We start from the raw sequence: 23,256 nt of genomic DNA on the forward strand, positions 1-23,256 counted from the left end.
TGCTGATACATTGATGTAAATAAAATAACGTGATTCAAAGTATTTAATTGAAATCATTTTCTGGTGTAACCTGAACAGAAAATTCTCATTGGAAAAGATTTGTATTTGATTGGTCAATTTTGAAATAATCTGAAATCCCGCTAACAACTTCAGATGCTTTAAGGAACACAAAGGGACAAAGGACGCTGTCGTACGCAAGCACATAGACGCCATGTTCATTTGTCAACGGACGTCAAGGTGTGATCATCGAAGGGAACAAAGTTGCTTCGAAGAAGTATGAAGATATTGAGTGCTTCAATCAACTCGTCGTACAGTTTATGTGTATCTAAAACGATTTAACGATATGGCGTACTCAGAATTACGGAAACGTAAATTAGAAGAATATGAAATGCAGCTGTTTAACTTTCATTCAAGAGCCGTTTACGCTACTTGTAAGGCGCCGCCGTTTTAAGTTTCATTTTTTGAACGTTTTTCAGATTTTACAACATTCTCAATATGTACAGCAATATATTCTAATCGTTGGACGGGTGCACTCTGGTATCATGTGAATATGATCATGACTAGAGTTACACTCGTCCATTGCTTGGAATACTTTCACCGGCTCCTACGAACGGAGTTAATCACAAAGACTAACGCTTCGCTTTTCTCTTCTTATTTTCTTACGTTATAACTTAAAAGAAGAAACAAATAAAAATTGCCCTTGAACTAATATATATAAATTTATACATGTTGTGTTTTCCTTTAGTTCCTCGTGTATTTGGTTCCTTTTATTTATTTTTTGCTTACCATAAGAATTTTCTTATACGTAATGAAATATTAATAAAATAGAAATAACTATATAATAAATATAATTTTAATAACGTTGCTCTGGTATAAATATTTTTTTTCTTTTATAGTGAAAAATATTGTACATGAAAGGACTCATTCCACAATTAGTAAAATGTGTGAAACAATTAAGGAAGTATACAAGTTAAATTCTGAGAATCTAGCAGTACTTATGACAAATCAAAAGCAATTAGAAAAAATATATTATGAAGCAATAGTATCACATTTAAAAAATATTGAGGTAATCACATTAATATTAATATTTTTTTAAATGTGATAATAAAATATAAATTATTTTAGAGTATTGTAAATAAATATATTGCTGTACCAAGTAATGTTCTGCTGGAAGAAGACAAGTATCAGAGAACACAGTACAGTGATGCAGAATTTGAAAGTATGAAACAAAAATTAAAAGATTTACAAGAGAGAGCAAAAAGAGTACGTATTTTATTCTTCTTTAAACATTGTATACCTGATATTTACCATCATATAAATATTGCAGGCTACTATTTTTAATGCAGTACTGAAAGAAGAATTGCAAGTGTTTGATCAGTTTTCAATTACTGAAGATGATGTAAATAATATGTGTAATGTAATTGAAACTGATCTTGCATGTTCAGATACAGATGATAAGATGTATCAATTAGTAGAAGACTATAGACAGTTTTCCACAAGTATCTTTGATGTACCAGTTACAGAAAAAAGAAAGTACAATACAATGAAGAATCTCAAGTGCAAAGATTTCAATTTAAGTGAATTATAAATTAAATTGAAAGAAAGTTATTTTTCTTAAAGAAAAATATTATTTGAGGGATAGTGTTCCTGTAAATAAGTATATTAACATTCTATGAATATTTTATATATCTAGTAAACATGTTTTGTACGATTTATGAATAAATAAAAATTATTTATATTAACTGAAATATTAATTTATATCTAATTTACTATAAAATTTGCTATTTCACTTCTTTCTAAGATCATTTACAAGACTCTCTTTTTGAATGCATGCATATAGAAAGGATATATTGGACCGAACGGTAATGAAACTTCAGTCTCTTTCATATCAGCTTGTAAGAAGTAAGAACTGGTAAGAAACGTTTTGCTTTTAGGTTCAAATATTCAAATTTTAATTAAAGTTTCGTGTGAAAGAGACTTTAATATACAATACCGATTGGACGCAGTAAAGTGTAGTAAAGTGGGGATCACACTTGCTTGACTAGTTATTGGACGCTAGGAACGTCATTTCGGCTTGTTTCGCCGAATATAGTAGAGTACAGTATTTCATAACCTTTTATTTTTCTAAATTATTATTTCATACTACTATTGAGATTCTTGTAAAATATCTTTATATAATTATTTTAAGTAGTACTCAATTTTTTCACCTAAAATGAAAAACATACGTTAAATTCAAATTTTTGAAATTAAATACTTTCTGTTAGAAAGAATCGATAATACGAAAGATAAACCAATAGTATGTAAGTAAGTATGTATGAACCAAGGTATGCATTCTTTTCGTTTGGTATATTCAGTACTTATGAGCGGCATGCGGTTAGAGTAGGGATGAAAATATACAAGAATTTTGTTTCGGGCATTGTACGTTAATGAATATATTGACATATGTTTAATACTTTTAAATTTCAAAACAACTACAAAATCTTAAATTAATTGTGACACTATTTAACACACTAACCAGTCGTTATTAACAATATATTCACATTTAATCACTTACATTATAGGTTCGTATAACTTTCGTTTTTCTGATATGTTTTAATTTTTTAAAGTTTTTATTTACAATTTATAAAACACATACTTCAGGTATCATTTATTTGACGTTATTTTTTATGTTAACATTATTTTTTTGCCACTGACTATTAATTTTCATTGATAAATTTAATGTACACAAACAGGTAACCAGCATGTCAGAACAATTTGTGGGTTGTACAGTTTCTGTGAAGTGTACAGAGGAAATTGGAAGTTACCAAGGACAGATAGTTGATTTAAATAAAGATGATATTATACTCTCAAAAGCTTTTCATAATGGTGTACCTAGTACTTCGCAAGTAGTTGTTTTAAGGTATTATAATTTTGTTGGTTTTCTAATAATAATAAGTTATTAAATGCCAATATGAAATTAATGAAAATGAAAATTACTCTTATATTTTCAGTACAAAGGATATATTAAATGTAGAATTCATATCCATCAATGAAACATCGAATACAAATGATATTAATCAAACACAAAATAAAGTAACTGTAAAGAGACCTATTGCTAAAAGAGCTGGAAGGTCGTTCTCAGAAAGTGTTCCCTGTTCTGTTCAATCTACATCCTCTCAGACACAGCCTAATTTTAATAAAAAACCGGATAATAATGCTCAACCTATTACAGAACAGCCTGCGAATGGAAAAGTTCCATTAGGTATAATATTGAAGACAGAATCTTTTTACATTTAGGGAAATAGTAAGCAATTTTAATAACAGTTTATTTTTATCAGCTGAATCTGCTAATAAACCAATACAAAAAAGATTGAGTCATAGACAAAGGGCTCTGGAAAGGGATGAACACACATTTGGTACACCGATCGATCAGTCTTTAAGTCAAGATTTTGATTTTGAAAAGAATTTAGCATTATTTAATAAAGAGGTTTGTTTTTCAATATCAAAAGCTATCATAAAAATTATAGTTTTTTAAAAATGTTATTAAATGCTTTTTACAGGCTGTATGGCAAGAAATAAATTCTTTGAAGCCTGATATTGTTAGGCAATCGGAAAATAATAGGGGAAGATATCGGCACGATGAGAATGTTATCGTTGCCGAACCCACAGTTTTTAGACAGATAACGGTACCTAGTGCTGGAGAAAAGGAATATGTAACAGACAATGGTTTAATAATTCCTAGTATAACGCTTAATCTTCACCGTCAATTAATAGGAGCAGCCGATCGGCTTGGAATTAGTTGGGAACGTAGAGTATGTAAAATACATTAAAAAATAAGAAAATAAATATATATATATATATATCTCGGATAAATATAATTAATCTGTTTAAATAGGTCGAACTTCTTGGTCGTGCGGGTGCAGAAATAATATTACAGCTATTAGGTGGAAGTCATCGACTTAATCCGAATAACGCGCATCAGTGGCCAACGGTTGTTGCACTGTCAGGACCTCATCGGTCTGGCGCGGCAGGTGTTAACTGTGCTAGACAATTATCTAGTCACGGTGTTAAAACAATCGTGTTTGTAGAAAATTCTGAAGATATTTTTCTTTTGCAAGAACTATCCCTGTACAAACTGACAGGTAATAAGGTAGAAACAAAAGTTAAAAATTTACCGGCAGTGGTGGATTTGATACTCGTAGCACTTTGTGATGAAAATTCTCCTAAAATGATTACACCTATAGCGAGGTGGGCAAATAGTAACAGAGCACCTATTTTAGCTATCGAACCTCCGGCTACAGGTACACCTGGTATACTTAGCAAATTTAGTTTACTTGGTGGACTACCATTGTCTCATAGCGTCGACAATGGCAGACTATATTTATGTAATCTTGCACTGCCAAACAAAGTATATGCAGATGTTGGTATAACGTATAGGTCTCCTTTTGGACCAAAGTTTGTCATTCCTTTGCATTCCAATATTTCGTAGCAAATTTATTAAGTTAGTGATCATTTTAATAAAGTACTTTACTTTAATCTGATATTACTTTAATGCCTTGCGTATGCTATTATATCGCGAAAGCATTATCCGGATTTATTTAATAAAAATCGTACACAACAGCATTTAATGTTATATAGTTCAGGTTTAGTTTGTACATAGACTGTTGTAATTTAATGTGCAAAATCACATACAATTGTTCATTTAAATATATAAGTATACAATGTATACAAAATGATCGGGTTAAAAAGGGTAAATATACAGTGTTTGGTTTTGTAAATTACATGAAAAATGAAATGATTTTAATGCAATTATTTGAAGTAAAATTAACTAATACAGAAATGTTTGAACATTATAAATTGTCGAAATTTAATACTGTATATGCTTGGTACATTTCAGTAAGTATACAGTTTCTTAGTACAATACAAATATAATATTTTGCTCATGAATAATCATAATAGATACGTTCAAAATATATAACACGTGAACGATATTATTCACTGTTTATACTAAAAGCAAACAGATCACCAACTAAATGATGGAAATTAAATTTCTTTTATATCAGAACATGAATGCTAAAATTCTATAAAATAATTTTACAGTGGACAAAAGTTTACTATAAGAGATAATTATATTTTTTCATAAATTGTGATATATTATCATAACGAGTTTGTAAAATGATTCTTTATAAATTATCTGTCATCTGAATGAACATAACTCCAGTCCATAAATACAAGAAAAATATACATAAAGATTTATTACATTATTCGGAGCACAAAATAAATCGTGATCATTGTAGATTTTTACTTGTTTTTACGCCTAAAATATTCAGAGCATTTCATTTTTTTTTTTGTCTTTGTAATGTTCGTCATAATTTATAAATTAAACAAATGTTTTTATTGAAACTATGTAAATCTAATTGCATGTTTTATTATACCTTCTGCCAGGTTTTACTGAATAATGTACGAATCATGGTACTATCTTTGAAATTATTAGTTACAACAAATATTTGTACAAGGTTTATTTTAGTTATAGATAGCTTAAGTTATTTATATTTTATATGTAAATATATATTTATATATTGTGGAAATTAATCTTAAACGTTTGATTATGATAAATTTTATGAATATTACTGTAATTTTTCAAGAGTTTTTCAGATGGATAAATATAATTATGCTTAAAAATATAATGTAAAAATGAATACAATATTGTGTTAATTACACATTGATTAAATCTAAATTCAGTAACGAAGTTAAAAGTAAAATTAGACGAATAATATGTATTTATTTTAATTTTTGCAATTGGAGATTGTTCAGATTATTACAGTAATTCAATAATTGAAATAATACAATTTTAGCAAAGTAATACATTGCAATTACAGCACAGAATCACAATTAAATAATGAATCGACTATGTCGTAGTTAAAGACATTCTGTATATTTATTGTCAAGTTTCATAAATGCAGTGCAAACCAGCAGACATAAATTCATTACAAAAATACTTCATTACTACAGTCCAGCTCGAATTAAAAATATGTATTAATTTTTGTATAATTTATAATCATTTTAATTTATAAAAATTGTACTATTCCAGTTTTACCAAGTATAACAATGCAACAATTTTTTTTATAGTATAATTGCTTAACTACATATATTTTAATCTAGGAAAATATTCCAAAATTATTTACTTTTTCAAATTAAAATTCACATAAGTTTTTGTACATGGTTAATAATAATTAATAAGTAGTTATATATATATTTTTTTAAATAAAACAAGAGCTGAACCATCATACAATATTTGTGCTAAAAAATATTTTGTTTCCACAATTCTAAATTGTTGCTATTTAATGGTACATATACTGCGAAAACAAAATTACCAATTAATTAAAAATTTTTAAATAGTTTTACTAAATATAGCATGGTGGAGACAAGCTAAGGCCTGATCAACTCTATTTCTTTGTTACTTATCAGTCATAAGGTCTATTTAACTATTACAGATTTTTAATACCTAACATAGATGACTATTAATTATACATATAATCGATCATTATGATTATTTCATTAAAAAATAATTCATACATATAATATTTACAATTCATAACATATCAGTCGTTTCTGAAGAAACAGTAACACGTTATATGAGATTTAATTACCTCTTAAATATCGCCTAAATATGCACCTAACTGAAATACCTAATGGCTCTAGTTGAACTTATAACTGAAAATTGACCTCTGGTTAATTAAGGCATTTTTCTCCTCTACATTCATTAGGATTTTTTATTATATAATGCATCTAAAAAAATATAATTACTACATTCATTTAATGAAGTTTATATATTTGTTTCTAAGTATAACTTTATTTATTATAAATTTTCCTATTTGAAAAATTAAAAATTATCGTATGTTTTTAGTGCCTAAGAAGCAATGAGGACAATACATGTCAGTAGTACCTTATGACAATTATAAGAATTTCTTCACGTATTTAGCCTCAGTCAATGTTATCACTTAAAAGTACATTGTATATTTTTGTATAATCGTTTAACTGAACGTTTCTGTCACAGTTTGTAATTTTCTTAACTGTGCGTGGATAAAAATTCAAAAATACATGGATATAAATGTTCATGATAAATTAAAGTACTGCATATAAAATATGTATTAAGTAATTGATAGGAAACTATTATAGTTAAATGACAAATTTCATAATTTGTATCAGTAGTAGTGCCTTTCAATAAGTTAAGTATCCACAGTCATTATAGTATTTGAAGAAAAACTTCTTAGAAGTGGTACATAAGCACAATAGCACGAATTCATGCAATTTGTTAGAAATTACTGGAACACTTCCATTTCCATTTCTCTGTGATTTTTAATTTTAATATATATATATATATATATATCTCTCTCTCTTCTCAAGATTACTTCGATTGTAATCATTTATATTTTACATCGTACCAATTATCAAAAAACAATTCTCATGATAATTACACTATACCTTATACATCTTTGTAAAAAAATACGCCAGCGGTTTCTGGCTTTTGTCGCGTCTTCCTAGGATGCTGCTGTTGGAGCATTAGCAGCGGGTGGCACAGCATTCGCCTGTTTTGCTCGTCTACGTTTATTTAATAACGCATTATTTGTGTGATCTAATTGTTTCAAATTAGCCGTATCATAATCTACACGCATCGTGGCTAAAGACCGTGTCATTTCTTCTTGAACTTCCGGCCAAAGTTCTTCACCCTCCCGAAGTACGCGTCCGGTATGTAAAGGTGTAGCTGGTACTTCGGTATATTGCTATGTAACAAAAGTGATATTTTATATTATAATTAATGTAACACATTTTATATTTATAAGAAAAGTACATAGATTTATAAAATGTATCAAAATATGATTCTTACAGCGATCCATTTGTTGCGCATAACTTCGTCGATCTGTAGTCTTTGAGCGGGATCCGTACACAACATACCCTTAATAAGATTTTTTGCTTCAGAGCTAACATTTGACCATTCAGGAGCTGGAAAATCATACTGACCTAGCCGAATTCTCTTTTTCATTCCTGGTGAAATTGCTAAACCATGGTTACTATAGAAAGGTGGAAAACCGCACAACCTAAAATATTAATGTTATTCGTTGTGTGAGTTTATAACAACAGTTATTTAGAAATAATATTCACTTACAATATGTACATTATAACTCCGAGTGACCATATATCACAGCTTTTATCATATTTTTCAGGTCCCAAAACTTCAGGAGCTTTGGAAAAAAAAAGGACATTCGTTTAACCATCTCTCTTACAAAAATGATAGTAGAATTTTAAACGCAACTTACCAACATAATAGGGTGTGTAGCATGGTGTTTGTAAGGTATCCTTTGAATGCGTTTCTTTTGCAAAACCAAAATCAGTAAGTTTCAATATTCCAGTGTTATCTAAAAAACGATATACCATATATTATTAAAGTTATGTTTTCATCTAACAATAGAAAATTAAGAAAGTGTAAAAATACATACCTGGTTTGGAATACAAAAGATTTTCTGGTTTGAGATCTCTGTGTGCAATATTCATATCGTGCAGATGTTTTACAGCAACACAAATTTCATACATTATTTGTGCTGCTTCTGCAAATAAAGAATTTGTATACTCTACATATTTTTAATATTACAAAATTATTAATTGATTCATTTTTACTACCTCTTTCTGTAAAGGCACCATCTTGTCTGTCTTGTATTCTCTCAAATAATTCTCCACCTTCCATACTAAAAATTTATTAAATATTTACAACCTCATTACCATAATGATACTTAAAAATTAAGTACATGTAGCTTACCATTCCATAACAACCAATAAACATTTATTTCCGCTATATGTATTTTCATACACATCTTTCACTTGAACTATGTGTCTGCAATTTGATGCTCTCCAATGCAATTCAACTTCTCTACGTGCCTTTACACAGTCATACAATACCTGTAAATGAAAAATGTATCTCATAGTAAAGAAACCTCTTGAAATATACATAGAAATGAACTTTTCAGCCTTAATTATCTAGCTTTTAAAAATTTCGTAATTTTATGAAATTAACGTCAATCCTTGAATAAATGAAGTGACGTAATCAGTTAGGATCAAAATGAATATAAACATGAGAAACGACAACTGCGTGACTTGCAATATCTACATCTTCGTACATCTACAGATAATTTTTATTTCTTTGGATGAAGAAAAAGCTTATAATACATCTAAAAACTTATAACTATGTTGTAGGTATGTAGAGTGGTGAATGACCCAAAACCAGCTGACGTCGCGATATCGCTAAATCGATAAAACTTGCATTCTATAGCAGTTCGTAACCAGCATTTTTAATGTAAGGTAATAATATGAGATTGATAAGTGTAGTTTAATTGAACGACATTGGTAAGCTGTCTTGCCGCTGCAGTGTCTGTAATTCTACACCGCAGTATTTGGAAACAAAATCTCTTTGGAAAGTGTTACGGTTGTGAAATGGAAAAAAAGAAGGGAAAAAAGTATCTCACAGCTGAGTAATATATTTTTAGACCATCCGATGTATCGCGCGGTCTAAAAATATGCAAATATAATTAAAACCCGGGAATCGAGCTCGAAGAAGGTGAAACCGGTTTCGATTTGAAATTACCCGGAGCAACAGTGTCGATAGCAATGACGAAATAGATAAATCTCCTATAAAAATAGAATTTAGAAATAGAAATTCATTTGCTCTGAAAGGTTATCTTGTACATTACAAATATCGTGTTACAATAATACTCTGCTCTCGGATGAGTTAACTAGTTTCATGTGATTTCCCACGTTAATCTGTTGCGTTACTGTTCAGATGAAAATGCATCAACGGTCATGCGCAACAAATAATCGACAATTCGTGATAATGAGATTAGCGTTTAACAATGTTACGTGGCATGTACATACGTGGATTAATATTGATAGCCAGCTAGATGAGATTATTTCCATCATCCCACGCTTCAATATTTAAACGCGGAAAAAGAATCGCATGGCGCATGCGCGGTAACGGAAAATCTAACTTTTGTAATCCGAATTAAAATAACGTATTATTAATTATAATTAAAATATTAATAATAATAATAGTAATGACAAAATATTATTTTTCACTATTTTTTCACAAAACTGCAACGAGTGCAAAAAATATTTACAAAGGAACGAAATCCGGTCAATATTTCCATCGTCTACTTCCTGTTATTGGGATTGTCGAATCACAAAAATATACGAAACGTGTACTCTCGAAAAAATCAAGAAAGAAATAAGTGACAGTGTTATTGATTGATTGTTTGATAGTATTAGTTTATCAATCAACAGACATAAATTCATAACAAGAAGTTAGGTTGCAAGCCGGTGGACTGTGACGTCGGCAGACATTGACTTTTTTGCGACTACGTAAAGGTGTGCGGAAATATGATTCGATAACTTTCTCCTGAAGCATGCCTCGAGGTACTTTTTTTTTGATTCACCACTGATCTATGGACTTTATACATAATTGGGTATACTGCTCATTACTACTATCCGTTATTTCTTCTCTTTTGAAAGTAAATTTTTTTTCCTCTTAATGGCGTAACGTTGCGGTTCCTGGTTTCAGAATTGCAACTGACAATGAGTTATCGACCACAACAGTAGTGATGCTACATTCTTAAGGACTATGTTGAAAGAACAGTGCACTGAATAAATTTTCATTGTAAAATACAAAAGTAAGATATTGTATTGTTACACCGGAAGTACCTGAAGATCGCCACAAGGCCGGCCCTGGGTCGCCATAACAACATTTCGAAAAGTAAGATCATTACTTTTGCAATCAGATTTACTTCTAGTCATAATTTAGTTTCGCTGATTTATGTGGCTTAATTCCAACAATGAAATCTCTTGCAGTTGTCATTGCGTGAAATTACTAGATTGACTCTTAGTGAATTTAAAATAGTTTGGTTGACATATAATTTAATCCTTACAGACTGGTGATTAGGAAGCTATTAATTCTACAACCCTGAATTACCGACAGAGCAGCATCTTTCCAGGTACATATTAACCATTTTAATGTTAGCAAGCATGAGATCATCAATACTACATAAATAATGACATATTTTCGTTGAAGCTTATCAAGTACTTCTATTCTTATCCATTTAGTCAGATGCGCCTCCTCTCCACCCTACTTGTTTACTTTTTTTTATATAAGATGGAAGTATAAATCATTACTGGATAAACAAGCTAAGTAGATTTGAAGTAGCTTTAAAACCCTGCTAAGAAACAATTGAAAAAAAAACACATACAAAAATTTATAAAAAATGAAATTTATAATAAGAAAAATAACTTCCGAAACATGTAGTTACGTGTATGCGAGGGACAGTACATGATTCTCATAATCGGTCATTGACATTCTATTTATCTACCTCTTTAACCATATTTTTTTGCAAAATACTAATCAAATTATTCATAAAGGGTTATTATAATAATACACGTGTCTGTATACGTTTGTACAGAAGTAATAACACTCTAGTGAAATTTTTCCACAAAAATGCCGGTGCAAGATCGATAAATTAAACAAAAACAAACATACGAGGAACCCCGAAATTTTTTCAAGGTGATACACAAAGAAAATAAAAAAGGCAAGTCGGTTTCCAGTGATATATTGCATGGTCAGAATGGTCGAATGGGAAATCACCGGGTATAAATAGAGGATGACTCGCAGTCTGGACTCGCTTGGACATCGTTAGTCGATGATCATACTTCACCACGCCAAGTAGGTATCGATACATTGCGGATCGATGATCCTCTAATTACGCGTTGGTATGGACATTTAACATCAGATATCGGGAATTCATCCTTGGAGCATTGTTCTGCCGTTCCAAATATAGCCAAGGATAGACGTGTCGCGTTACACTTAAACGTGTAATACCTACGTACTTTCTGATAAGAGCGTTTTATACCTCCATAAAGTATGGCGCTACGTACATACATTAAACACGCGTAACGCATTTGGTTGCTATCTACACCTGTCGAACAATCCGTTCGTTTTGTAATCATACGTTCGAACATGATGGTTTACTATTCGTGCGTGAAATTGCAATTAAGTTCTACGTAATACCAATCCATAATGAAAGAGGAAATAATAGTTAATTCAATGAGGCTTGTCTCATCGCATAACCGTGGTGTTTTAATATGAGCACTGTTGTAGCTTTCCATCGAAAGAGGAAAATGAAGGAATTAATTGTTTCCATAGTTTGAAATATTTCAAACTTGTATTAGCGAAACCAAGGACCGATTCTGTGAAAAAGAAAAAAAAAAAGAAGGAACCATTATCTCACCTTAAGCGCATACTTTTCCCTTGTATTTTTGTCATAACATTGAACAACTTTGCCGTTTATTCCAAGTCCAAGTACGTGATTACTGATCTCGTAGTCGTCGATGATCGGTGTAACTTTTGGTACACGGGTGTCGCATCTCGTAAGCGGATGTTCCATGGTCTTCCGTTTCGTTTCCACGGCCGAAACTTCTTTCTCCTTGGTCGTTGGCTCGATCTCGGTATCCGCGGCTCGTTTCCGTTTCCCTTTCTTATTATCCTCGTGGTCTTCGCCGACGGGCCCCTTGCACTTTCTAAAATAATTAATCGTCAGTCACATTTTATGATATTCCCTCTCTTACCATAGGTATAGAACCGTCGATACCCACAATATAAATAATATTCGGAATAAACTGAAACACTTCATGAGAAATCCGGAAAATTACAACTGTACGGTTGATAAGGAAAACTTTAGAATGATAGTATAGTTCGTGCTGACACTTCTGAGTACGCAAGACGAGTGACATCAGTATAGGTAAAAAATCATTGGCGAACGAAAAGTGTGTATTATCACTTGTAAGAAACAGCGCTTTATCTTGAGACTTACCGACGAGACGGAGTTTAAAAAAATATACCTATCTATTACTCAATTCACACGATTGAATTAATAATGCTCGTAGAAATTTCATACATTTTTAATAATGCAAAAAATGATGAATTTTTATTCTTCATTTAAAAGTATGAAATTAGTAAAACAATGACGAAAATTAAAACTCTATTATACAATATATATATTTACCAGGGCCGGCCCTGAGATTTCGGGGGTCCGAGGCGGGCCCCTTCGCGTATATGACATACCAAAAAAGTACCTCAAATAAAATTTATAAAATTAATATTAAAGATTGTATAACTAATTTAGATTTGCATTTACATCGATTAATATTAAAATCGTCTTATGGGGGCCCTGGACCCTGGGGGGTCCTAGGGGGCCGCCTAGTCTGCCTAGACCCAGAGCCGATCCTGATATTTACAAAAATTAAATTTTTAATTAGTTGCTTGCTACAATCAAATCGGATTATTTTACTCTGCACGATAATCGATTGGAATTATTTCTTCGAATTATATAAAATAATAATAGCAGACACACACACAGACACGAATATTGGTATGTGTCGGTACACCTTTGCGTATTACACAACCAGTTTTAATCGATTGCAATGAACCTATAGCACACAGTGGTTCCACGCTTGCGATTGGCGCATTTTAAAATTTATCAGTACAATTTCCAATCGAACATATACAGCCGTCGCGGTGTATGCGAATGAGATAAAAAAACAATGGAAACGATTGATGAGAGAAAAAAAAACCAACAGCATTAAAACTCAATCGTTAAAATTCAGCGCAAATTATATTTTAAGAATGCAAGTTTTAATGAACGCGCAATTAATTAACAACGCACAATTGCTCTGATTGTAACGACAAAAATGTACGACGGGTAATGATGTATATAAAAAAGGAGAAAATAAAATATGACAGAGACCTCCAAAATGTCCACTTGGCTGCCGATTTCGGCATTTGCGTAGCTTTCTAAGTTTTCAAAAGTTCGAATCGAATCGTTGAACGAGGATAAAGAGCATCGCCTTCCAGGAAAGTCGAAACTCCAAAGAATTCTCAGAGTGAAGAGAACACAGCCAGTAGCGGGGTTGTTAGAGCTAAACCGTGAGCTCCGCGTCGTCAAATAAAATAAGAATTTTTTTTTTTTCGAATGGTAACTCAAAACTCGATATCCAAAGGATAATCACGGAGGAGAGAGATGCCAGCTGAAAACTGAAGACAAAAACTAATGAAACTCATCTTTAATAATGACAGAGATGATTTTCGGTAACAAGAAGCGTGCAAAAAAGCCATTTAGTTCAAAAAAAAAAATATATATATATATAAGAAGCAATTTTATGTAAGAGTACACGTGGATGGTTCGACACTTCTAATGAGATGGAATCGCATTTCTGTTATGCAAGTAACGCAACAAAAATCTCGTTAAATTGCCAGGATAAACACAATGATGGAGGAACAGAACACAAAGTGACTCGTCAAAGATCTATTTGCATAAACTCGTACTCACCGCCAAATTCGCCATCTATATTTTATCATAATTTACAAAATACTTGGACGATTCACTTAAAATAGCGATTGCAGCATATGAAGTGAACAAAAAAAGATAGCGCGTTAAAGAACAGGCACACTGAAATAATTGATGAACCAATAAAATTAACCTTTAGCATGATTATGCAGTAATATAGCGTACCTGGTGACGCTCACTCCTTCGAAAACAACTTCCCGCCACAGAATAACACAATTTCAATAAAGAGCACCACTGTTACAACATATTATTTTTTCACTATTATGAAAACACTCGGTGATTTTTAAGAATAATATTTGTTACGGTACGTCATAACACTGGTTCACAATATTTACACAGAAATATGTTTAAAAATGTTCACAAGTATCGACATATATTTTTAGTCAATTTATTATTCTTTTTGTGCTTTTGTTAAAAAAACCAGCCAAGAAGAAAAATTCTTCGGAGGTGTGTCACCCACGTTCCAAATGGTCGAACGGATTGGAATACCTGGTCTACCTGTCGTGGAATAGCCGGTTTTACGCGAGTGTTGAAATATTTGATAGCGCCGTTGGAAAGTGACGTTTTCGTTACGGAAAACTCGATCATAAAACATTCAAACAAACGCGAGATTTTCCATAACCATACTTTCCGTCCATTCGACCGATCGCTACTGAACCCAAGTCCGCTCAGCGACTCTGACTTTCGTACGAAAAACCAATTCACAAACACCAGTGGATAAAGCGGCTATGGCGGCAAAGCGCCTCTACAAGCAATCTTAGGATATGACTCACTCCGCAGGGGCGACTCTATGCTACAACTTTTAGGGTTCTTGCATAAGTACTTTTCTAAATAGTCAGTGGTGGTTGGTCTACAGGGGTGGCCCTGAGATTTCGGAGGCAAGCTCCGAAAAAGGGCCCCTTCACACATATGACAAGACCGGCCCTGCTGATCTATAAAGGTTGTAGGTCCATCGCCCCTCAGTATAGACTCGTACGAATTGCCACTATTAATTTTATGTTTGATATAGGGGAAAAGATGATACACCATTATTATATGCTAATTATTTATTTATTTTGTTTAATTATACGTTATACCACAATTAAACATGTATGTACATACTCTTTGATAATAGTAAAACTGAAGCGGCAACAATCTTCAGGTATCTTGCATATTCTGACTTACAAAATTATTATATTTAATATAAATATCTTTCATACAGGCACGTTTTATATTTACACGTAGTTTCATTTCTTTTCAAGTCAAATATTATTTTTAATTGTATTGTCCGTTAAGCATATTATACATAATAGTTGTATCACATAGAATATATAAATTTCAAAAGATATTTTTCATTTATAGTTTGTCATTGATACATCATACATAACATGTGATGCAATGGATAACAAGTTCCTTTCTAAAGTACAAATAACAACTCTATGTATTAAAATCAACATCACTTGTAATGATGCAAAACAAAATATTGTTGTTAATTTGATCCACCACTATGCCATTTTGTGAACATAAAATTGGAGTTACTTTTAATTAAAATATTACATACATATTTACTATAAATTGTATCAAATTCTAGTCAATAAGTATAATATACATGAATATCTGTAGAAAAAGATGTATTGTGGTTTAATCTTTGGATTAACAAATTAGAAAGGATACTTATCTTTAATTATATATTAAACACTGTTCAGAATATTCTACACGCTTACTAATCATGAAAATGTTTATGGAAATCTCGTAACTAGCAAAATTGATTTTTAAGAACATTAACAATCGTGACGAGTTTAAAAATATTCAACGATTTCTTTCAGTATATTTTCACAAAAAAATATCAATACTCTACACATTAGTAATGATGCTAAATACACAAGATTATTAACTTCACCTAAAAATACTAACGTTATTTACCTCTTTCATAATCATCAAACAAATACAAATAATATATGTACTTATCATTAATATTAGATTAATATAGTTACAATTAGCAGTAAGATATAAAATGTACATCATTTCTTTAAGTAAACACATATACATTTATTTTTTAATCTGATAAGTATTCCTGCATTTCATAAAAAATATACTATTATTGTCGTTTTTTTTTGTTTTTTTTTTTTGTTTTTTTTGAAGTAAATAATACTTAATAATACATTTATAGTAGAGTTAATTCATTAGTTCGTCTCTCATTAAAAATAAATTACGATTAATGGTTGTTTCTGCTTTTGAATGTTGCATCAATTATACTATTGCACATCCTACTCTTTTACGATAAAGATTCAATACCATTTATTTTTTATCTACAATAAAGCACAGCCTAGAAATATATCATTTATCATGATTAATTTCTAGGGGAAATAAGGAAAACATGTACACGTTTTGTCTTATTTGTAGTAAAGTTATGAAATTATTAAGAAATAGTTTCAATTACAACAAAATCGCGATTTGTTTGTACTAATACTTATGTAAAGTTAATATTCTTTTTTTTACATTAAATCATTTATATTTTCTTTAAACGTATACTTCAGCTTTGATTCGTATCAAAACTAAGTTATAATTTTCTTCTCTGACGGACGGAAAAAACAGCGACTATAAAAAAATAATATTTTGATTTTCATTAATCAATACTTGACTCGACTTTTTTCCTTTATCTAATAACCGAAGACATTATTGGAAAAAGTTACAAGACTGTTGTTTTTTTTTCATTCAAAATCAGAATTTTCCGATACAAAATTATTCATTCAAGGGCTAAATTGCTTTTACTTGAGAATATAGTAAGATTGCCCTGCATGTTCTTTTTACGTTATACGTAGGTACAAAACTTTCCAAACATATATTTTCAAAACAATTTAAGTTAATAACATATAATACGTAATTAACCATGTCATTTTGTACTTCATTTTTAGAAACAAATACATATATTATTGTTAATATTACCTTGGTGCAACTTGTGGAAAGTTTTGTACCAAACGTAGTAAATTTATAATAAATAAGAGAAAAAAAAACTCTGAAACATCAAAATATTGTAAACTAGATATTACATCTGATTAACAAGTTAAAATACACATCTACCCTGAGTTTTAACACCTTTAGAAAGGGGCATATAAGATTTTTACGAAAAATAAAAATTAACTTTGCCTCGTTATACTTTCTCTTATTCTCCATTGTATAAAAATATTCAAGGCATTCAACGGTAATGTATGTATATATAATGTATATATACATACATATATATCACTTTACTAGGTCACGACCTACATTGCACGGATAGTAATTGTCACCCCATATGACTTTCAGGTTCAGTTTTGTAATCTTGCATAGTAAGAATATAAGGCACAACACTAGCTACGCTTACTCTGCCGATAAGACCAGCGAAAAACAGATCTTCCAAAACTCTAGGATTAATCGAACGAAGTGGCGCGAGCCTTAAAAGAAGACGAGGTAATCTGTCGGATCCCACGCGTTGCTGTAATTCCGTCCAGGCAGCTTCTTGTAAAACTTCAACTTTCTTGCGCCAAACACCAGCCAGCACATTGTCTAATAAAAAGGTATTACTTTGAACGTTAATAAATCATCGGAAGGATATATTAATCGGTTACTTACCAGCGCTGAAAAGCGTCAATGCTTTAAGGTATGCATATTCAACAGAATCCACTTGTAATTTATGAAGCGAACTAACACAATCTTGTAATCTACATATATGTTCCGTGACAGACTTTACTTTACTAGCTGTAATTTTTTCTTGCGCAATGCTAGCTTGTAAATGATTTATTATCGATGTTAGAATACTCGGAAGTGACAGAGTATATGCACACTGTGCAAGTCCTAAAGTAAAGAGCTGTCCCCAAGAACTACGTACTAACGTTGTTTGAACCTCGGATCTGTAAACATAAATGATTATATGGAATATTCAAGCTCGTATGATCTAATATTTATATTGTTTATGCGCTTACGGTAACGCTTGAAATGCTGGAATTCCTCTTGCCCAATGAACCGACAGAAAAAGTAATCTGGCAGCACTTTCACAAATATAATGTATTGATAAGTACGCGGGTGCTGGGCTGGGAGCTCTTAACTCGAATAACGTGTGTCTTTCGGAAATTAACTGACCGGTCCATTCTTCTTCTGGTTCACTCGAACCGTTCACACTCTGTGCGTATAACGAAACATGAAATATTACATCGTATTAAATAGAATTATGTAAAATAAATTGAACGCACATCTCCGATAAGTTTGGCCATGCTATCCAACGCATGTGAAATAAGTAAACGCTCTCTCGCTAATGTTAACGCATCACTGAGGTCACTATCGCTACTTTGGTCTTCCATACTCGGGCTTTCAGGTTGTTCCCAGGTTGGGGGTGTTTCGGATACCGGTTGCTGCGGTTCCGGTTTAACTCTAGGACTTCGATTTCCTACTTTTGACCCTGCCGATTCACCCAACACTGGTTTTCTCTCGTGTTGTACAGCTACAACGACAAAGCCTGATATTACTGTTACAATGTTGATACAGATTTGAAAGCTTGATTCGTTTTAATTATTAAATGTAGAACGTTTGAGCGTAACGTATATTGTGTTGATTAAACTTACAGTCACTTCGCATTCCCATCGCAAGACACTTTTGAAGTCTACAATACTGACAACGATTTCTGTGATGTTTGGTAACTTCACAACTTTTACTTCCCCTGCATTGATAACCCAACTGTTTTCGAATACTACGCTTGAAAAAACCCTTGCAACCTTCGCAACTAATTGCCCCATAGTGTCTTCCACTGGCCCTATCTCCACATACTACACATAATTCTAGAGACAATCCCAAACCTAAGGAACCGCGAACATCTCTGGCTAATTTTACCTGAAAAAATAACCAACTGTGAGTACAATGAAATGTAAGATAAGAAATTTGTAAAAAATATTAATTTTACCTCTACATCAACATTACTTAAATGCTCAATTCCAGAGTGTAAATGAACCATGCCTGTATGAGGACCCAAATTACGGAAATCTCGTCCCATTTTGTGATCAACTTTATCATCGTGCACATTATCGACATGATTATTTTGATCCCTTTCCATGTCTCTCTAAATATTATACAGGTAAATATGTTTTAAATATGTTTAATCTCAATTTTCATATAAATTGATATATCAAAAACCCACCATAGCGGGATGATGCGCTAAATTATATAAATTTCTTCCAATACTTTGATCTATTTTATCATCGTGTAGACTTTCAGTGCGATCGTTCTGATCCACGTCCATATCCCTCTGTAATTAAAAATTGAAATTTTTAAATCGTATATTACAAATGATATTTAAAAAGGAAATGATTAACACCTCAGTTTCAACATCAGCTACGTGATCGACGCCATGGTGTCGAGATAAATTACGAAAATCCATTCCTACTTTTCGTTCCTCTTCGTTTTCATTTAAATTATCGTGATCGCGTTGTTCCCTATGATCCCTGTCCATTTCTTTCTGGAAAAAGAACAAATGAAATAATTACCTAAAAATCTTTACTCATACCCGTAAGATTCGTAGTTGATAAATTTTCTAAACAATCAGTATTCGCTTGTTTAATGGAATAAAATGCGGTAGACAGAAATAACGATGAAATTTCGTCAATCGTGTTTACAAAAATGGGACAAAGGAAAGGACGCAATATTTTAAAAATACTTTTATTTATCCATATCGCCTTTCAAATAATTATTTTTAAAAGAATTCTACAATGACGAGGATACAGCTTATAACTTGAAAAGAAGAAGGATATATTTTTCTACAGAGATTGCATAACATTATACCGAGTATGATCAGGTAAATCGTGATCGTGTAGAGGCCGATTTCATCTAAGCAAACAGAATGTATCGTTTAAAGGCCTAACCATCGGGACGGTATAAAAAATGAAAACTGGAGCATTTGCCGCCCGCCCCTACCTGCCGCAACCCTTTCCCCCCCTACCATTTTAAGAAGTGAAAGAGATGGTACCGAGTTCTTCGGTTCATGGGTTGCTACGTTGTTAGGCGCATACCCATAGCCATGCTACACTGGCTGTCATAGAGCGAATGGTCCATTTCCATACGCTCGTGATCAGACTTCGTCACCGCTGTCAGTGCGGTAACACGAGAAAATGGTGCCTGTACCGTTGTTCAAAAAATAGTTAACATTCTTAGACCTTGCGTTCGTTACACATCAGTACGAACATTCTCTTTCTCAACCTTTCTAATTACGATAAACTTTCAACTCAGGAAACTACCAAATATGCTTTTACGTTCAACATCAATTATTTTATATTCTTAACAAATATCTATACGCGTACGATCAATAATGCGACACATATCTAATTTCACGGAAGTGTCATACTCGGGATTCAACGTTATTCCGTTTTACAATCAAGAATTTCATGAACGTAACATGACACCTGTCGTTTTTTCTTCAAACTTAAGCCAATGACCTGTTTAGACACGTGTCACTGTAAACAAATTTTTATTTAACAAATTTATAACTTATTATTTATTGTTCATAAGCTGTATCCTTAATGGAAGTTTGTGTTATACAACAAACAGTCCATCCATCATTCAGAAGATTGATTCAATTGAAAAGATATATAAAACGCTAGATTTTGTTATTTAGATTTTTATTATCCGATGAAAATAATTAACATTTCGTGAAGTTATTTACGTTTCCCTCTCGTCGACCTTAAGAAACGCGTAGAGTCTTAGAAATTAAAGTTCGAGGACGGTACGCATAATACACTACCTGTTGGGTCGACCTGTATCACCGCATTTGCGTGTGTGTCGGTGGTGGCGCTCTCACGGGTCACGCACGGTTCTGAAAATATAACGTAGCCAGCCACGCGGTAATAGGCGCGGAATAATATTCACGTATTTAGAAAATAAATACCAACAACGAAAGGCTACGAGAAAACGGACACAGTTGCAGCACACGAAATCGTTTTTACTATGTTCGAACGGTTGTGCCATAAAAACAAGCACGTTGAAGTTTAAAGGCAACCTTGCGCAGGTGAACGCAGCCAGGCCGTTCGCTGTACTGGCAGGTTGGCAGGTCACTCTCTTGTGTACCGCCAAGACACACCGGCCAGGTGCATTCTCGCCCCGCTTGCCTGCTTTTCTACCTGAGCGAGAACATTTGCCGTGGAGGACCGCATAGTGGCCTCTCGACGAGCGTTACAGGTTATGTCACGTAATACACGCCCGCGATGACTTATCGGTTGGGACTCGAGGTCGCAACGCAGATCGAGAATAGGTCAAACACGAACGAGTTAATAGCGAAAATATACGTAGACTATCGACTACTTTTACATATCTTTGTTCCTAAGACGCGCATAGAAATTACTCATTGTAACTACTTATGGTGTACGTTATTCTTATTACGAATACTTCTTTTACAAAAGGATTCTAATTTTCCACAAAAAGATGTTATAGTACTTATGGGACATTGAACACATTTCTAATAATATTTGTTAAAATCTCATGATTGAAAACAAATAATATTTAACAAAGAGAAATACTTGTTCTATTTTATCAAAAATAATTTTTACTTTTGCTAACTTAAATTAGCAACTTTTAAATATATGTATATTACATTGGCTTATAACCTTTCGAATGGTCATTCCAAGTCAGCTAAAGATTTCTTGGAACGGCATCAGTGAAGAAGAATAGTCACTCTAGAGTAATTATTTCTATACGACCGGACTTCACAGGTAAAGGTCGCTCGTGGGTCCGAAGGTTACCTCCTACCTACTCGATCACCGCATCGACACAGATTTATCTCGTAATCCTACCCATCGCATTAAATTGTATTGCTAATTGCGCATCATTCTTCTTTTTTTTTTCTTAAATATTTATTGTAATTTATTTCTCAACAAGAGCGTAACTCTTTGCAGGAATTTAATGACGTCAACGCTTTTGTTTCTAAAGAGACAAGGAACAATGTTACTACTCTTTGATATTCTCTTTATATTTTTCCGCATTCGTAGTATTCGTAATGTTTCTATAATAAAAACGCTTGAATATTTATTTTTAAAGATAAATATAAAATATTAACCGAATTAACTAAGCAATGTTACTACCAACAAAGTTGCGAATGTCAAAATATGATCAATCGTCACGTTAATGTTTGGTCCTCTATTTACAAATATTCTATATGAATAAAAGAAAATATTTTTTACCGTGTATTGCGCAAAGTAATGAATGCACAGATTGTTACGATATGGGCGAGTTATCGTTCAGGATTTCATACATCGTTATCGATGAAACGGTAACAAAAACTAAAGAATTTAAAGGTAAACAAGCAATTATTACAGAGACTTACCTAAATCAGTAACAACGATGGATAATTTGAACGCACGTCATTTGGACAGATCATAGCAACAACTAGACTTCGTCAACCATCCGTGGGTTAGAGTTCATAACCTCTTCTAACCTTTACCTTTTCTTTGCCTCTTTCCCCCCCGTGCCTAACCCCACCGCTCACCTTTATACTCATTCGACATTGCATTTACCGCCATCGATACGAGGTTGCACACAGATTGACGATTTTCAAATCTATGTTGCAGTATTTATCCGTCGCGCCAAGTTATCGGCAAACTCGGGAACCTGTTTGAAGGAAGTGCCGCCATATTGGTAAAGGAAGCTGCCATGGATCAGCAGTTTGTATTTAAATTTTTACATGGAGGAGTTTGCAGAACGATCGTAAAGGTAAGAAATATATATTCTGTACAATTTAATTTCATTAGAGTATATTTGAAAGTTATAAAGCTAACAAACTAATTTAGAAGATGAAATAAGTTTGTAGGAAACAATGTATCTGTTGCAAAAAGTTATTTATTGCAAA

At 32.3% G+C, this 23,256-nt stretch overlaps 4 protein-coding genes and 1 long non-coding RNA gene across 20 annotated transcripts; 3 read left to right on the forward strand and 2 right to left on the reverse strand.

Moving 5' to 3' along the window:
* The first annotated feature begins 194 nt into the window (after nucleotides 1-194).
* On the forward strand, nucleotides 195-1,668 carry LOC117612053 (uncharacterized). The gene is made up of 4 exons (XM_034340728.2): nucleotides 195-431; nucleotides 897-1,066; nucleotides 1,126-1,263; nucleotides 1,328-1,668. The coding sequence occupies exons 1-4, from the start codon at nucleotides 344-346 to the stop codon at nucleotides 1,586-1,588; spliced, it is 657 nt and encodes a 218-aa protein (XP_034196619.2). The 5' UTR covers nucleotides 195-343; the 3' UTR covers nucleotides 1,589-1,668.
* Nucleotides 1,669-1,959: 291 nt separating this feature from the next.
* Edc3 (enhancer of mRNA-decapping protein 3) lies at nucleotides 1,960-6,324 on the forward strand. Of its 6 annotated transcripts, none has more exons than XM_034340719.2 (6): nucleotides 1,960-2,096; nucleotides 2,733-2,899; nucleotides 2,991-3,241; nucleotides 3,318-3,466; nucleotides 3,540-3,791; nucleotides 3,875-6,324. In XM_034340719.2, exons 2-6 carry the CDS (start codon nucleotides 2,742-2,744, stop codon nucleotides 4,466-4,468), a joined length of 1,404 nt encoding a protein of 467 aa, XP_034196610.1. In that variant the 5' UTR covers nucleotides 1,960-2,096; nucleotides 2,733-2,741; the 3' UTR covers nucleotides 4,469-6,324. The 6 variants fall into 6 exon arrangements, with proteins under 6 accessions (XP_034196610.1, XP_034196607.1, XP_034196609.1 ...); XM_034340716.2 differs by lacking the exon at nucleotides 1,960-2,096 and adding an exon at nucleotides 2,131-2,324; XM_034340718.2 differs by lacking the exon at nucleotides 1,960-2,096 and adding an exon at nucleotides 2,131-2,304.
* A 1,025-nt stretch (nucleotides 6,325-7,349) lies between these two features.
* LOC117612049 (MAP kinase-activated protein kinase 2) lies at nucleotides 7,350-15,148 on the reverse strand. 4 transcript variants are annotated; one of them, XM_034340722.2, is made up of 10 exons: nucleotides 14,583-15,148; nucleotides 13,818-14,104; nucleotides 12,303-12,591; nucleotides 8,795-8,934; nucleotides 8,659-8,723; nucleotides 8,478-8,585; nucleotides 8,298-8,396; nucleotides 8,147-8,222; nucleotides 7,868-8,078; nucleotides 7,350-7,763 (listed from the first exon to the last, which is right to left on the reverse strand). In XM_034340722.2, exons 2-10 carry the CDS (start codon nucleotides 13,850-13,852, stop codon nucleotides 7,521-7,523), a joined length of 1,266 nt encoding a protein of 421 aa, XP_034196613.1. In that variant the 5' UTR covers nucleotides 13,853-14,104; nucleotides 14,583-15,148; the 3' UTR covers nucleotides 7,350-7,520. The 4 variants fall into 4 exon arrangements, with proteins under 4 accessions (XP_034196613.1, XP_034196614.1, XP_076548510.1 ...); XM_034340723.2 differs by lacking the exon at nucleotides 13,818-14,104 and adding an exon at nucleotides 14,400-14,519; XM_076692395.1 differs by lacking the exon at nucleotides 14,583-15,148 and adding an exon at nucleotides 14,400-14,519.
* LOC117612057 (uncharacterized) lies at nucleotides 9,164-12,297 on the forward strand. Of its 2 annotated transcripts, none has more exons than XR_004583293.2 (4): nucleotides 9,164-10,490; nucleotides 10,586-10,777; nucleotides 10,952-11,015; nucleotides 11,125-12,297. It is a non-coding gene; the product is annotated as an uncharacterized LOC117612057 (long non-coding RNA). The 2 variants fall into 2 exon arrangements; XR_004583292.2 differs by having other exon boundaries at nucleotides 11,478-12,297.
* Nucleotides 15,149-17,368: 2,220 nt separating the features above from the next.
* Nucleotides 17,369-22,922, reverse strand: LOC117612044 (orphan steroid hormone receptor 2-like). 7 transcript variants are annotated; one of them, XM_034340704.2, is made up of 10 exons: nucleotides 22,735-22,921; nucleotides 21,160-21,231; nucleotides 19,741-19,881; nucleotides 19,564-19,671; nucleotides 19,330-19,485; nucleotides 18,995-19,259; nucleotides 18,626-18,888; nucleotides 18,359-18,555; nucleotides 18,009-18,286; nucleotides 17,369-17,942 (listed from the first exon to the last, which is right to left on the reverse strand). In XM_034340704.2, the coding sequence occupies exons 3-10, from the start codon at nucleotides 19,873-19,875 to the stop codon at nucleotides 17,683-17,685; spliced, it is 1,662 nt and encodes a 553-aa protein (XP_034196595.2). In that variant the 5' UTR covers nucleotides 19,876-19,881; nucleotides 21,160-21,231; nucleotides 22,735-22,921; the 3' UTR covers nucleotides 17,369-17,682. The 7 variants fall into 7 exon arrangements, with proteins under 7 accessions (XP_034196595.2, XP_034196597.2, XP_034196594.2 ...); XM_034340706.2 differs by lacking the exon at nucleotides 22,735-22,921 and adding an exon at nucleotides 21,308-22,710 and having other exon boundaries at nucleotides 19,741-19,877; XM_034340703.2 differs by lacking the exon at nucleotides 22,735-22,921 and adding an exon at nucleotides 21,308-22,710.
* Between the last annotated feature and the right edge of the window lie 334 nt (nucleotides 22,923-23,256).

This window comes from Osmia lignaria, chromosome 15, assembly GCF_051020975.1.
Source record: "Osmia lignaria lignaria isolate PbOS001 chromosome 15, iyOsmLign1, whole genome shotgun sequence".
NCBI lineage: Eukaryota > Metazoa > Arthropoda > Insecta > Hymenoptera > Megachilidae > Osmia > Osmia lignaria.

Bases quoted from the DNA above. Each gene is read 5' to 3' on its own strand.
- Edc3 (XM_034340715.2), top strand. From the start codon at position 2,386: ATGAAAATATACAAGAATTTTGTTTCGGGCATT. The intron at 3,467-3,539 runs GTTTGTTTTTCA...TGCTTTTTACAG, and splicing joins TAGCATTATTTAATAAAGAG to GCTGTATGGCAAGAAATAAA. The intron at 3,792-3,874 runs GTATGTAAAATA...CTGTTTAAATAG, and splicing joins GAATTAGTTGGGAACGTAGA to GTCGAACTTCTTGGTCGTGC.
- LOC117612044 (XM_034340705.2), bottom strand. From the start codon at position 19,875: ATGGACAGGGATCATAGGGAACAACGCGATCACGATAATTTAAATGAA. The intron at 18,889-18,994 runs GTAAGTTTAATC...CAGTAATATCAG, and splicing joins GATGGGAATGCGAAGTGACT to GCTTTGTCGTTGTAGCTGTA. The intron at 18,287-18,358 runs GTAAGCGCATAA...TTATGTTTACAG, and splicing joins CCAGCATTTCAAGCGTTACC to ATCCGAGGTTCAAACAACGT.
- LOC117612053 (XM_034340728.2), top strand. From the start codon at position 344: ATGGCGTACTCAGAATTACGGAAACGTAAATTAGAAGAATATGAAATG. The intron at 432-896 runs GTAAGGCGCCGC...TTTCTTTTATAG, and splicing joins AAGAGCCGTTTACGCTACTT to TGAAAAATATTGTACATGAA. The intron at 1,067-1,125 runs GTAATCACATTA...AAATTATTTTAG, and splicing joins CACATTTAAAAAATATTGAG to AGTATTGTAAATAAATATAT.
- LOC117612049 (XM_034340721.2), bottom strand. From the start codon at position 12,704: ATGAAGTGTTTCAGTTTATTCCGAATATTATTTATATT. The intron at 8,935-12,302 runs GTGAGATAATGG...TTTCATTTACAG, and splicing joins GGGAAAAGTATGCGCTTAAG to GTATTGTATGACTGTGTAAA. The intron at 7,764-7,867 runs GTAAGAATCATA...TTTGTTACATAG, and splicing joins TGCGCAACAAATGGATCGCT to CAATATACCGAAGTACCAGC.